The following is a 15,110-nucleotide window of genomic DNA, read 5'->3' on the forward strand; positions in this document are numbered from 1 at the left end:
GCGATACAATAGGATGCACAGCAGGCCTTCCTCAGCCCCCAAATTTTGATGCTATACTTAACAGTAAAAGGTCAACTTCCCATTTCAAATAAAAAAACACAATAGTCATTTAAAAAATGTGTAAAATTCTAACTAAAATAGAATCAAAGACGTACAGCATGCAAGGGGAACTTGAAGGCTATCTACCACTCCAAAACTACCATTTACAGAACAGGAAATTGAGGTTGCATGACCTCCTAAGGTCAGACAGCAAGAGGTGGAGCCAGGAAAGAAGCCAGGATTCCCAGGCCCTGAGTCAAGCCTATTCCCATGATTCTCTTTGTCATTAAAACCTGAGGAAGGTGGAAGGTAGTTTTGATCTTCTCTACGGAACTACGGAATGAACTTTGACTTGAGGCCCGTAAATATTTGTGAACGGGGACACTATGAGGACATCCCCACCTGTCTCTCACAGTCGGTATTTTACTCACCAGTTGCTTTTCTACTTTCAACTTATATTGCTGAGCTTCACGTTTCCTCTGAAGGAATTCAGCAGGCCTTCGGGGATAAAAATGGTCAGCTTGAGTACAGCAGTTTCAACTTCATCACTGATTTGACAGTTGGTTTTTTTGCTTAATAATGAGATTCACTATTCACCTGTGAGTCGACAGTCTGAGTTCAAGAAGGGGCTCAAGGTTTCAGAATGTATACATTGGCAAAGAAGGGCTTTGGAATGCAGGAGACAGGGAGGTAGAGGGAATAGTGACAACTGGGGATATTGGAGAATGAAACAAAAACATTCTGACCCAGGGAAGATGCACGGCCCATAACGTCAGGACCCCTCATACCCTGGCCAGGGCTCTAACCCAGAGCCTGTCAGCCCTGGTCTGACTGGTGGCCACTGAACTGTGTCCTGCAGGACACCAGGAGCTCTGGGAGGCTGGGCAGTGTCCTGTCACCTTGCCTCTGCCACTCATACAGACGCTTAGTGAGTGAAAATGGCCTCTCCCACTATGCTTAAGGGATTTGGGCAGCACAGTTCCAGCCAAACTATTTTCAGCTTTATGTCTGTGTTCTATATACATTTATATACATATACATGTACATGTACATATACATATATATATATATATTTATAATTTATGGTAAAAGTTTTTGCTAAGAATTTCTGGAACCCCTGCTTGTCAAATAAAAACACCCACATTTCAGATTATAGTCTGAGCTGTCCGATGAAGCTCTCTGGAATACCAGTGGAGTCCAGGGCTCCAGAGACAGGAGTGTCGCTCCAGAAATAATGCCTCCAGGAGCGTTTGGTGAGTTGACCCGTTTACATCAAGATGATAACACAGTGATTTAGGAAGATGACAAAACGACAGGCTAGTGACAGGCTCTGGGCCTTCGTTCCCCGTGGATAAAACGGGAGCACCACTATCTCTCAGGGGTTGACATGGGGATGAGGGTAAAATAGGTCGGTTCAGGATGGTAAAAACATTTAAAAAAAATGAGCCCTGGCTGGTGTGGCTCAGTGGACTCAGTGCCGCCCTGCGAACCAAAGGTTTTATTCCTGGTCAGGGCACATGCCTGGGTTGTGGGCCAGGTCCCCAGTGAGGAGTGTGAGAGAGGCAACCACATATTAATGTTTCTCTCCCTCTCTTTTTCCCTCCATTCCCCTCTCTCTAAAATAAATAAATAAAATCTTTTTCAAAAATGACTCTCAGAGTGGGTCTTCAGGACTGTGGATAGGTAGCAATTACTCTGAACACAAGAACACTGATATTGGTGTGAGATAAAAAAATGGAAAAGAGTCTAGATAGACAAAAATTTGTTATGGAGTAAATTTTGTGAAAGACTAATTATGAGCCATTTAATTATGCTATTTTCTTTTTAATACAGCCATCTTCTGGAAAACCTATGAATGTAAATGCTGAATGAAATACATTTCACTTTCCAATATGTCTCAAATGATAATCTAATTATAATTCAATTGTTAATGGTGAATATTAATAGCCTTTAGTAACATGAAACATATACAACTATCTTCATAAGTCCTAGACAATGGGGTTCACTAGAAAGAAGAAAAATATTACAAGTTCAAGAGCATGAATCTGTGCTGACAGTTAAATGGCTGCATGAATAAGAAGCTACATCAAACATAAGGGTCAAGAAATGACTGAGGTAGTCACAAATGTCTAATCACTGTGCTGTACACCTGAAACTGATATAATATTGTATGGCAACTGCAACAAAAGTTTAGTAAAAATGAAAAAATAAAACAAGTCAAGGGAACTGTGAATTAAGTATTTGAAATAAATAGTTTGGAAGTTCTCAGATTATTCCTTTTAAGAGGAGAATTCAGAAAGATGGCAGAGTCAGGAATGTTGCTATTTCACGATGTTTTCAGAGGACAAGTTTAAATTAGACAATGACAGTACCATTGACCTGGGGGTGGTTGGTGGCTTTCTTCCCGGTGACAATTCCCCTTAATGCCAGTCTCTTTCTGAGGCTCATGGTCTCTCTTTCTCAGCAAGTCAAGTCGAGCATAGTAATAACCATAATGGCCGCACACTTCAGCAGGCTGGGGCCTGTCTACCATTTTTATCTAAAGGGTTCATAAGAAGAAAAGCTTTTTAAAAAAATACAAATCTATAATAATTGACAGTTTGATAGTGACCATAGCGAAGCCAAGGCTTTGAAAATATATTTTTGTTGTTTGGGCTCTAGAATTGTTTTCAGATTAAAATACTTTCAGAATCTCCCAATTCTAGAATTAAAAAGAGAATTTAGCCACAAGGTAGAGGCAGGAGGCAGATCTTGAGGTTCCTTGGGGCTTTTGCTGACCTGCCCCCAGACCCGAAGCTGGTAAAAGCCGGGCTTGGTGCACAGCTCGGTCACTGCTGCACACACCCAGGCCCCAAAGAGGCAGCCTCAAACTGAGGATCGCTTGGTGGCACCATTAAGGACTTAAAAAACAACAACAAACAAAGCCGGAAGTGAGTCGAAGGAAAAAATAATAAAGTCAGAGTGGAAATAACTGAAATAGAATTTTAAAAAGTACAAAAGATCAATAAAACCAAGAGCCAGTTCTTTGAAGAGATAAACAAGATCGACGAGCCACTAACCAGACTCATCAAGAAAAAGAGAGAGAGAAAGGGCCTAAATACATAAATAAGAAACGAAAGAGGAGAAGTACCGATTGACACAAAGAAAATACTATGAAAAACTATCTGCCAACAAACTGGACAATCTGGGAGAAATGGATACATTCCTAGAAACATACAATCTCTACAACTAAATCAGGAAGAATCGGAGGATCTGAATAGACCAGTTACAGCTAGTGATACTGAGGCAGTGATAAAAAAAAAACTCCCAACAAACAGAAGCCCTGGGCTGGAAGCCTTCATAGGTGAATTTTACCAAACATTCTAAAAAGAACCAACACCTCTCCTCCAACTATTCCAAAAAATTTAAGAGGAGGGATAATTTCCAAGCTCATTTTACAAGGCCAGCATTATCCTAATTCCAAAACCAGATAAGACACTACAAACAAATTATAGGCCAGTATCCCTGATGAACATAGATGCTAAAATCCGCAATGAAATATTAGCACACTGAATCCAGCAATACATTAAAAAGATCATACGGTACGATCAAATGAGATTTATTCTGGGGATGCAAGGTTGGTAAAATATAGGGAAATCAATAAGTGTGATGTACCACATAAACAAAGGATAAAAATCACTTCCATATGATCATATTCATAGATGCAGAAAAAGCATTTGATAAAATCTAGCACCTTTTTTATTATTAAAAAAAGTGAGAATAGAGGAAGCATACCTCAATGTAATAAACGCCATATGTAATAAACCCACCCCCAACATCATACTCGATGGGCAAAAACTACAAGTGCTTCCCCTAAGAGCAGGAAGAAGACAGGGATGTCTGCTTTCACCACTCTTACTCCACATAGTACTGGAAGTCCTAGCCATAGCAATCAGACAAGAAGAAGAAATAAAAGTCATCCAAACAGGAAAGGAAGAAGTAAAACTGTCATTATTTGCAGATGACATGATACTGTATATAGAGAAGCCTAAAGATTTCACCCAAAACTACTCAAACTGAAATGATTTCAGTAAAGTAGCAGGATTAAAATAAATATCCAGAAATCAGTTGCATTCCTACAAACCAATACGGAACTATTAGCAAGTAAAGTAGGAAAACAATCCTATTTAGTATTGCAGCAAAAAAAAAAAAGTTCCTAGGAATAAATTTAACCAAGGAAGTAAAAGACCTATACCTGAAAAATTGTAAGACACTGAAGAAACAATTGAAGAAGATACAAACAAGTGGAAGCACATACCATGTTACCATGTTCTCAGATACAAAGAAAACCACTGAAATATCCATACTACCCAAAGCAATCTATAGAGTCAACACAATTCCTATCAAGATTCCAATGGAGTACTTCACAGAACTGGAACAAATATCCAAAAATGTATATGGAACTACAAAAGACCCTGAATAGCCATAGCAACCTTGAGAAAAAAGAATGGAGTTGGAGGAATCATACTACCTGATATCAAACTATATTTCAAGGCCATAGTTATCAAAAGAGCATGGTACTGGCATAAAAAGAGACATGCAGATCAATGGAACAAAAGAGAAGAGCCCAGAAATAAATCTACCCCTTTATGGTCAATTAATATTTGACAAAGAAAGCAAAAACATACAAGGGGATAAAAATAGTTTATTCAATAAATGGTGTTGGAAAGTTGCAGAGATACATGCCAAAAAAATGAAACTAGGCCACTTTCGTACACTGTGCACAAGAGTACACTCAAAATGGATTAGAGACTGAAATGTTAGACTTGAAACCACAAAAATCCTAGAAGAAAACATAGGCAGTAAAGTCTAGCCCATTTCTTGTAGCAATATTTTTTTTTGAAATATCTCCCCAGGAAAGGGAAACAAAAGGAAAAATAAAAAAGGGACTACATCAAACTAAAAATGTTTTGTACAGCAAATCTAGTTAATAACATAAAGTAACAAATAGAAACAGACTCAGGTACAGAGAACAGACTGACAGATCTCAGAGGGGAGGAGGTTTGGGGGGCTGGGTGAAAGAGTTGACAGAATTAAGCAAAAAAAAAAAAGGAGCAAACCCATCCACAGACAGCAGCATGGTGATTATGAGAGGGAAAGGGGTGTAGGAGGAGGGGGGGAAGGTGAAGCGGTTAATTGGTGACCAAAGGAGACCTGACTTGGGGTGCCGAACACACAACACAATGTATCTTACAACCTTTTACAGCTTCTTTAGTAAAGTTAGGCCACAGTCCACCACAATGAAGAGCAATAACTTAACTAACAGTTTCAAAAATCTATTTATACACCAACACATTTTCTAAGTGTCTATATATCAAGTAAACACTTAGTAAATGTACTTTTAAATGACCCTCTAATTATACGTAAGCCTTCTTTACAAATATAATTCTTCAATGAAATGACAGTGTCCATTATTTATGTACCAGAGCCATTTCACTAGCATGAACTAAAAGGTTCGACACTCTGCTGAGGGATATTCAAATAACTATGTATAAACAATCTGTAGGAAAAAATTATTGATTACATAATAAAAAATTCTTAATGCTACATAACATGTCAGATTTAAGTATGTGAAATGCATACTATTTCCTTCCACTATGCTATGACACTCATTTATCTTATACAGAATACCTTATTTATGTAAAGAAATGAAAAGAATTTGACTTATGAAAACTAAAACTGATGTATAGAACACTTGTAAGAAAATACAGCATCTTAAAAAAACCCTAACAACTAGAAATTGTCCAACTCAGTACCACTCTAAATGCTCGAAACAGAAAGGTTTTTTTATTAAGTAAAAAACTAGTGAATGCCACAGTCATGAGCTTGTAGCACATGAACATGCGTAAGGAGGTCTGTAGAATATGCCATCTCCTGAAAACCCAGAGAAAGGCTTTGGTATGACTTACAAATAGGGGCTTGGGGGCTCCGGCTGGTGGTCTCCACTCCTGTCCACAGACGGCCTCCTTCCTTCTCTTTGGCACTGATATTCTTGCTCTCCGGGGGCACTTCCCCTGGAATCTCACTTGCTGGATTTTAGAATCTTATGTAAGCAAAAGAAAACAACTTCAATTTTTCTAAACTTTCACATCTTTAATACTGATGCTTGTGAGAGAGTCAACGTACGGGACGTTCTGTAGTAAGTTCACGTCACCTGGAGATATTTATTCCTAGTGAGTAAAGCGCCGATACAAAAGTATGATGCATTTTCTTTGACTGGAGAAAACCATTTTTTTCGAGGGACCCTGTGCATATTTCTGGTAACATGTCATGTTTTCAAACATGAGACGTTAATGTTAACATTTACAGAAACACCGTGCATCAGATAACAGCACAAGGAACTGGACACAGACAGCAGAGCCTGGGTCATCGGGCCGTGCCGTTCACATGACACTATCGTTCGGAAGGGACGCGTAGGTCTTCTGATACGTTTTCTGAGTCACCCTCACATGGGTTCTCGTTTTCCTGTCTTTTCTGCGCTAAAGATGCAGCCACTGCACTTTCTCTCTTACCCCCTCCTTGCCTCCTTTCTACCATTCTCAGCCCAAACCGACACAGAACCGTGCCAAACCAAAGGACGCGTGGCAAAGGGGTTAAGTCATTCACTTGCCCTTTATAACTGTCCTTGGTTTTATTTTTCTCCCACAGTGGACAGTGTGGCCCTATCACTGACTCCTTAGAGAAACTTTCTATGGCTGCTCGTCTCTTAAGTTCAGACATGTGGTTGTCGCTCAGTCCTGGCTCTTTCTTTCACAACATCGGCTTTTCCCTTCTCTCTCTCTCTCCCCCTTTCTCTCTCTCTCTCTCCCCCTTTCTCTCTCTCTCTCTCCCCCTTTCTCTCTCTCTCTCTCTCTCACACACACACACACACACAGAGCTTCATCACATCATCAGCTGATTCCTGCACTAATTTTTTCTCTACTTATCACTACCATAAAGTATCCCCTGTTTTATTTGGGAGTCACATAGTTATGGTTCCGCCACTGTGGCTAGCGAGGTCCGAGATTCTAACTCCAGCTCCGAAGGGAATGTCCAAGAGAATTCTTCATTGCCAGTCCATCCTCCCTACTTCAAAAAACAATAAGCGTCATCTCATCGCCCATGTCCGTCTGTGAACCCTCTCTTACTCTCTACCCTCCCTACACAAAGTTACGTTTGGATCCCACCGCTTCAAACATCTCTTCCTTGGCAAATGCGCTGCTTCGTGAAGTGTCCCTGACGAATGGAAAGAGAGGAGATGACTCCCCCAGGTGGTCCGTGGGCTGGATGTGCCGGCACACCCGCGGTCTCCACTGGACAAGCTGCTATTTCTCCTGCGTATACTGCTCATACTTTTTCAAATGTCCACATCCGATATATTTGGTGAAGTTTCCCTGCTAACGCAGTCAGCCCTGTATTATAACAGTACCTGAGACACACGTCACGAATGTGCTAGATTGCATCATCCAATCTTGCTCACCTTGCCCCATCTCCCAGGCAGAGTGAGACGCTGATGGTCTTGCTGGGTGTGTGAGGGGGTGACCGAACTCTCCCCGAAGGACCTAGGACCAAATGCAGCCGTCAAAGGTCAGCTCGCCGAGACCTTGGCCAACGAACAGAGCCACCTCAGAACTCACCTCGGGAGTCGCGGATCTGGCAATGACATTCTCTAAAAAGGGCCTTTTCAAAATGGAATTAATAGATGGCCGGTCTCGGGGAGACACTTCGAAGAGCTGGGATATCAGGGCCTGGAGGTCAGGGGAGAACCCTGGCGAGATTGGGGCCACGTGCGCCTGACAGATCCTCAGCACCAGCTGGTGTAGGTTGTGAGCCTGGAACTGGAAGGACAGGCACAGTAAGACTACGTCAGGGAAAAATTCAAAATGAGTGCTCACCGTCAATGTCGGGACACCAACCGGTGTCTCAATGTTCAGTCGCAAGCACCGCGGTTGCAAGCAAGTTGTTTCTACCAACTGACATTTCACGAGTAGAGACTGTCTGCAGTTAGTCGATGAGATGCCATGTTATTTAAAATAATATTTTTGCTTTAATTTTTCTTATCAAAATAATATTTACAGATCCCAGAAAACTGGAAGGTCCGAGGAATTACAATAAGCAGAGAAAATGTGTATAATTTCACCATCCAGAGGTATATTTCCTCCTAGGTCTTTTAAAAATCTTTATTTTACAGAATTGAGGACACCATCATATAAAATTTTACAGCTTGCTTTTTAAATTAACATAACATCAACATTTCCATGAAAATTCTTCATAAACCAGAATGCTTTCCATCGTGTGGAATGTCGGTTATTTGTGTCACATGAGAGTGTCTCGCCCAACCACGGGCTACACACAGAGCAGGGGCCCAACCAGGATGTAACGGATGACAAGCAAACAGTCTGTTTGCAGTGTTGAGGGAAAAGGCTGGACCCAACTTCGGTGCTGAACTTACCACCAGCTCTGGGTGGTTTAAATAGATGAGGGGGCTCAGCGTGCTGTGCACCTGCCCATGCCCACCCACGGCTGGGGCCTGGAGCTGGTGATGAGCAAGGGGTGCGGGCTGAACAGGAGGGGAGCCCGGGAACCCACCCCCGCCCACCCACACGCATGCCAACACACACTTCATCTTCTACATCTTACTTTCATTGTACCTTTTTTATGTTTAGCTGTTTAGGTGCACGAATACCGTCGTGTTACAACAGCCTACAGCATTCCCTGCAGTAGGAGCTACAGGCTGCACCATGGAGCCAAGGTGTGGAGGGGGCTGCGCCACCTCGGCTTGTGTAAGCGCCCTCCGTAATGTTCACACAACGACAAAATCCCCTGCCGACACATTTCCCAGACTGGATCGCCGACGTCAGTTATAATGCTCAGCAGCAAGGAGTGGCATTAAAGATGCAGGTTTTGGTAAGGCCCTTACCAGCCATGTGACCTTGGCCGATAATAACGATGAAGACATTGGTGACGGCAGAGTAGAAAACAGTTAACACAGCAGGCCTGAGACCGCTCTCCTTACAACGGCCTATTTACAATATTGGCTCTTGGCCGACATCTGGGAACTCAGGTTTCCGGAGAGCCCCCACCAGTCCCCGCTCAGCGTGGCTCTCTCCACCTGCACTGTTCGTGGAAACGCTATTTAGGTTGAACCCCTGCTTTCTCCCCGGGCGTCTGGAAGGGTGGTGCAGGCCAGGCAAAGGGCACCTACGTGACCAGTCTGCAACCAACGCCTGGGCACTGGGTCTCCAATGGGCTTCCCTGGTACCTGACATGTCGTACCTGCTGTCGCAACTTGCTGCTGGAAGAATCGGTGCATCCTGTGTGGCTCTGGGGGGCAAGGCTCTTAGAAGCTTGTTCTCACCTTCCCACAGCCTTCACCCCACGCACCCCATGCTTCTCCTTTGCTGATTATATATATCCCCATGGTTTATTCTCGATGGAAATGTGCTACATATACTATTCTCCTGCTTGGAATTTTAACTTTATAATACAACTTGGACATCTTTCCATGTCAGCCTATATAGACCTATCATTCTTCTTAATAGCCAGTCCACATAATTAAAAAAAAAATTAGAGGATGTTTACTCATATCAATTTGAGAGAGAGAAGAAGGCAGTGAGAGAGAGAGAGAGAGAAACATCCATTGGTTGCCTCCTGCACGCACCCCTACCACGATGGAACCCAAAACCTAGGTATATGCTCCGACCAGCCCACGGCCTTTTGTGGTACAGGGCAATGCTCCAGTTAACTGAGCCACCCAGCCAGGGCATGCCCACCTAATTTTTAACACTCAAGTAAAACCAAACATTAATCTTTTTCTTTCAGAAGTGAGTTTATTTTATATAGTTTCAATAATTAAACACTAATCGAATGATTAACATACTTACAGGATGCTTGAGTGTGCAGAGCTCATATAAAACACAGCCAAGAGACCAAATATCCCTAGAGAAGACAGGAGTTTACATTGTAGAAATTATCCACAGTTTTTAACAAAACCTTTAGTATCCTTGCAGTGCTTTATATTAGTGTATTTTTACCGTTTTGCACAGGCTGACTAATTTTTAGAAATGTTTTCAGGTACATTATCAATGCTTATTCTCACTAACATAAGAGGTGAAATAAAAACAATCTGTAGTTTGTCAGAATCCTAGCAGAGAAACAGTATGCAAACTTGCTACCATCCGAAGGCCCAACACTTACTTTGACATCATATGCTCAAAAGAAAACGTTTATGAAATGTTGAGCCTGTGGCAGAGGGGGGCAGGGCTCAAACATGAATTTGTTCTGATTCGAGAGGTAGAGTTTGGTTGATTGAGCAAGGCACACTCTACTCAAGGCTACTGACAGGATCGAAAGCATATGAGGTGATGGACATGGCATCTGGCACTCAATGAACTTGGGAAATGTGCTTACAATATACGATCCGAGAGTCGCTCTTAGTATTTCTTTATCTTTTATTTTTTTATTAAAAACATTTTTTCATTGTTGTTCAATTACAGTTGTCCGCATTTCCTCATGCCCATGTATTTCTATGTGATTGGTTTAATAAGGAGGTACCTTCTAGAACAAAAGGTATTCATCTAAGAGACCAAAAAAATATATGATGAGAAGTCAAGAAAGTGAGAAGTTAAAGTCAGAACAGGAAGGATTCCGGCAAGTGAGATAAACGCCTCTGCTATTTGGCGACACTTCCTTTGAGCGTGTGTCACAGGGGTAGAGAGGCCAAAGGTTTGCATAGGAAATAAGAAACCACTTCTAACTGGTTTCTAGACCTTTCCTAGAGTTTCTAGAAACTCACAACAACTTTCCACCGCCATCCAGAATTTCGTCGTCGTCTTCCCCAGGCCCAAGCTCCTCCTGTGCCCCGAGTGCCCTCAGTAGCCCGGGTGGTAAATCCCGAGCCTGCAGAGGCTCCATGGGGAAGGAAGAAGCCACGTGGGCCTTCGAGGGAAGCTTTTTCGTGCCGTGTGCCTCCCTGTGCGTGGTGGCAGCTGTGGTGAGCCTGGGAACAGTTTTCCTGGTCCACAGGGGGCAGTCGACAGCTGCTAAAATCTTCTAATTCTCAGAAGCACCAGATCAACATATCTGAACGTTGACCTAAATTCTTAAAAAATAGCCCAAGGAAACAAATCAGTGCTGCTAACCCAGGGCTCTCCACCAGCAGCAGCACTAACCTGCTCTGGACAGTCCGACCATCCACCCAGCCCTCCGCTTGCAGCGTCCCTGTTGAGCTGCAGGCACAGACCCCTGGTGCGACCAGGGCACTGCGCCCCAAAGGGCCTCCGCCCTTATTAGGCAGAGCAATGTTTGCTATTCTTTTTGTAAGTCCCTACCAGCTGGGCTTTGCTGTCTACCTATCTGTCAAAGTCAAACAGCCACATAGCCCTTGGGTATTTCCCTCAACGAATGGACAATTAACTCGCAAAAGGAATTCAGTTTTGTGCTGGTCCAACCGGCTTAAATGGCAGCCGCACTTTGAGAAGGGACATTTTTTTTTCCTTCCCCTTAAAAAAAAAAAACAACCTCATCTTCATCTTTCATCGCTGTGTGCATTAATATCACTCCTGGGAACTAGGCCCTGAAAACTAGTTGGGTTTTAAAGGTGGGGAACACTTCAGTGATTACCTAGCCAAAGCTCTCGTTGTCACAGGTCAACTGACTTGGTCGAGTGGGTGACACAGCCAAGGGTGGGGAGGGAAGGAACTCTCCTGTACCCTCCAGGTTCTTTCAGCTGGTCTCATGATCAAATCTGCATGAGGCAGATGAACAGGAGAAAATCACCAAATTTAACTGTACATATGGGAACCCCAGTATATGGGGGCTCAGAGAGAGAAAGAGAAAATGAGGTGTGTACGACATTCTGAGCTATGCATGAGGTAAGGTACCTTGGGGTTTCAGAGGGAAGGAAAGCCACTGTGTTACTGAACCAAAGTGGGGACTCCTCTGCCTGTCACCGCCCACAGGTGAATTCCAGAGGCAGCGGTTGATGAGAAAGGAGAGGTCTTTATCAAACGCTGCACAGTTCAGGAGCATGGCAGGCTCATCTCTTCCACAAAATACAGGCAAATCCCCGCCATTTCCGGCAAGACCAAAACCCAAGGCAGTGCCCAGAGTTCCCACTCCCAGAATTCCCACTCCCAGAATTCTGTCCTTTGGAGCCCAAGGCGGCTAAGCAGGCAGCTGTCCAGCCCCAGGCTCCCTCCTGGAGTCTGCCTTTGTTGGTGGTGCCCCCACTGGCCACACAGCTGGCAGGGCTGCAAGTTCCTGCGAATGCATCAGCCAGTACTTTGCAAGGTGGGCCAAGAGAGCGTCTGGTCCTTCCCCTGGGTTTATATGTTACCCGTGTGGGCGGAGCCAGGTGCTTTTTCTCAGCCCAAACTCCGCGTGAACCAGGAGGGTCTGGCCTCTCAACCAATCCCTTCTTTCCCCCAGGCTAGACTGGCATGGGTCTCTGACACAGGACCGCCCCCTGCCACTGTTTTGACCTCTATGGCACTTGTGCCTGCCTTCCCCTGGCCCCACCCCCAATCAGGGACTGGAAGCCAGGCAGGAGGGCTTTTCCCTTAACCAATTACTTTTGCTGGCCTTGCCCACACTCAGCGTAGTGCTCCCTCCTGCTGCCATCTTGCCCAGGGGGCACGGAGTGTGCCACTGCGCCAACTGCAGGATGATAAGAACAGATTTCGAGTAATCAAAATCAAGAAGTTTGCCTTGCCCTATAGACAGGTCAAAAAAGGTTATCTCTGGTGACTTGTTATGGGCAAGGCCCCTAATTTAAATTCTTCCTCATAATTGTGCGGAGAAAAGTTTCTATTGAGCCCACAGGGGCTTGGCTGCCTTTAGCTCAAAACCAATGCACACACCACAGAAGTGCCACTTGGGGGGACTCATTCTGAACTCCTACATAAAACTAGGATTCTGCACTCCTAATCCAGTACTCTGTCACCAGACCACACGGCCCTCTATGGTGCCCACCTGTGACACTTTTCTGCAATGAAGTCAACAGTGCTTAGAAGGTATTGTGGGGGTTCCAAATGAGCCACCCCAAGATGCGACTCAGTGGTATGCAGATTACTTTGAGCTAAAGGCAACTTTGGCTACAGGCTCAAGAGAGACTTCTGCCCCTCCCTCCAAGTACCTAGGAGAACTTAAATTAGGGGCCCAGCTCATAACAACCTGTTACCAAAGATAACTTCTTTTGGCCCATCTGTAGGGCCATGCAAACTCCTATTCACTAAAGGCCCACCCTTGTCTTATCCCTCAGACACCTCACCTCATCCCTAGCTCAGAATGGCTTGTGTACCATTTGGTGTTCTCTTTCGGTCCCTGAGCCTCTCCTGCCTGTGGGGTCCCTGACACTCTTGTGTGTGGGGTTCCCATACACATGTACGCAATAAATTTGGATATTTTCTCTTGCTAATCGGTCTCAATGTCTGTTTGGTTATTAGACCAGCCAGAGGATTGTGAGGGTGGAGGGAAGTCTGTTCTTCCACAACAGTCTGGACGTCAGACACAAAGACGGACGTCACAATGCCTGCAGTTTTTAACACGGTCCTGGCTCTCCCTGGTTCCTTTAAATAAAGAGAGTTTGTCTTTTTCTAAGTAAGTTCAAAAGCTTCCGGGAACACCAAAGTGGCAGACAGTCACTGGGACATTCATTTCACACGTGAAGAAAATGAAATCACAGAAGTACCATAAGAGAGAGTCCATCAGATTTTTCTGAGACTTTCAAACCAAGAGTCAGCCACTCACGTTTTATTGTTGTAGGGTTTATTCTGGCAGATCTCTGGAGACAGGTAGTAAGGGGTTCCAACACAAGTCTGGGCAAGTTCCATGGAACTGGTAAATTATAGTAAATAGTAAAATAACGTGGTTTATTACGAGTGAAAAACGGCTTAAGATATGAACACACAAGAAAAAGTGTAAAAACGGGTAACAAAATTTGACGCACATATTAAAATAAATGAAAACAGATTGTGCATTTATAATAGAGTAATAAAAATAGCTGGCTTTTAAACTTACAACTCAGCTCCTCAAAATCTACACATTAAAAAATTTTAGGGCCTACAGCCCCCATACAGAGGCACACTTGTCATATCACAACAATTCCCCAGACACCGGGAGAGTCCCCTCTTTCCAATGATCAGAGAAATGCACTCTCGTGACTCAAATTTGGAAAATACGAAAGAGAATATGGAAGAAAAATAATTATCCAGAGTCCCTTTGTTTAAATTCTGATATATTGCCTCCCTACCTTTTTCCATGCATATTTTTCACAATACTGTGATCATAGTGTATTTAAAACTCAGAATTACATTCTTTTTTACCTGATGTAACAAATATTTCCTCACTTCATTAAGAAGTCTTCAACATCATGAATGTTAATGGCCATATAACATTTGGGTACTGGCTAGAGCAAGCTTTATCACATTTAACAATTTCCCAATGATTAGGCATTTAAATTATTACAAATTTTACATTATCCCCTTAGGACAAAATACTAGAAATGCAACATTTAAAAATCTGTTCATATCACCACCAAATTGTCTTTCAAAGCAGTCAGAACTATATATTGCCTGCAGCACACGTAAACTTGGTTGTCTCATTAAATTCTCACTAAATTCTCACATTAAAGTCACAGCTCATTTGATCAGTATACTTTAAAAAAAATTTTTAGTGTTGTTCAATACAATTGTCCCAATTCCCCCCTGTTGCTCTCCCCTGCCACGCCCACCCTCATTTGATAAGTTTAGATCACACTATAAAACACTGCCATGACCATTCCATTATGCCAAGATTTATCTTGGGAATTTTAATCTCAGATAAAGTACCATCTGAATGATTTATTTATTTTTCATCTGAATTATTTAATGGGTTTATATAAACAGTCATAAAAATATTTGGAAAGCAAGCTTTTAATATCTTTTAAAAGCCATATATATATGGCTGTTAAAAAAAGAAAAAATCATTTTTTAAAGTACTTACTTGTTCAGGACTCTCGCTATACCAAAGTCCCCAAGCTTTGCGACCATTCCATTCTTGCTAAGAAAGATGTT

General features: G+C 43.0%; 1 protein-coding gene across 4 annotated transcripts in view; it reads right to left on the reverse strand.

Moving 5' to 3' along the window:
• NEK5 (NIMA related kinase 5) overlaps positions 1–15,110 on the reverse strand; it is a 48,192-nt gene that overhangs the window by 18,314 nt on the left and 14,768 nt on the right. For all 4 annotated transcript variants that reach the window (XM_037057590.1, XM_037057587.1, XM_037057588.1 and 1 more), the window contains exons 6-13: positions 15,040–15,110; positions 13,807–13,893; positions 9,942–9,996; positions 7,695–7,895; positions 7,538–7,619; positions 5,988–6,121; positions 2,412–2,578; positions 471–537 (exon numbers count right to left, since the gene is read on the reverse strand). In XM_037057590.1, coding sequence (XP_036913485.1) covers positions 471–537; positions 2,412–2,578; positions 5,988–6,121; positions 7,538–7,619; positions 7,695–7,895; positions 9,942–9,996; positions 13,807–13,893; positions 15,040–15,110 — 864 coding nt within the window. The remainder of the gene's footprint in view (positions 1–470; positions 538–2,411; positions 2,579–5,987; positions 6,122–7,537; positions 7,620–7,694; positions 7,896–9,941; positions 9,997–13,806; positions 13,894–15,039) is intronic.

Source organism: Sturnira hondurensis, unplaced genomic scaffold, assembly GCF_014824575.4.
Source record: "Sturnira hondurensis isolate 20B ecotype Veracruz unplaced genomic scaffold, ASM1482457v3 Scaffold0009719, whole genome shotgun sequence".
Classification (NCBI taxonomy): domain Eukaryota; kingdom Metazoa; phylum Chordata; class Mammalia; order Chiroptera; family Phyllostomidae; genus Sturnira; species Sturnira hondurensis.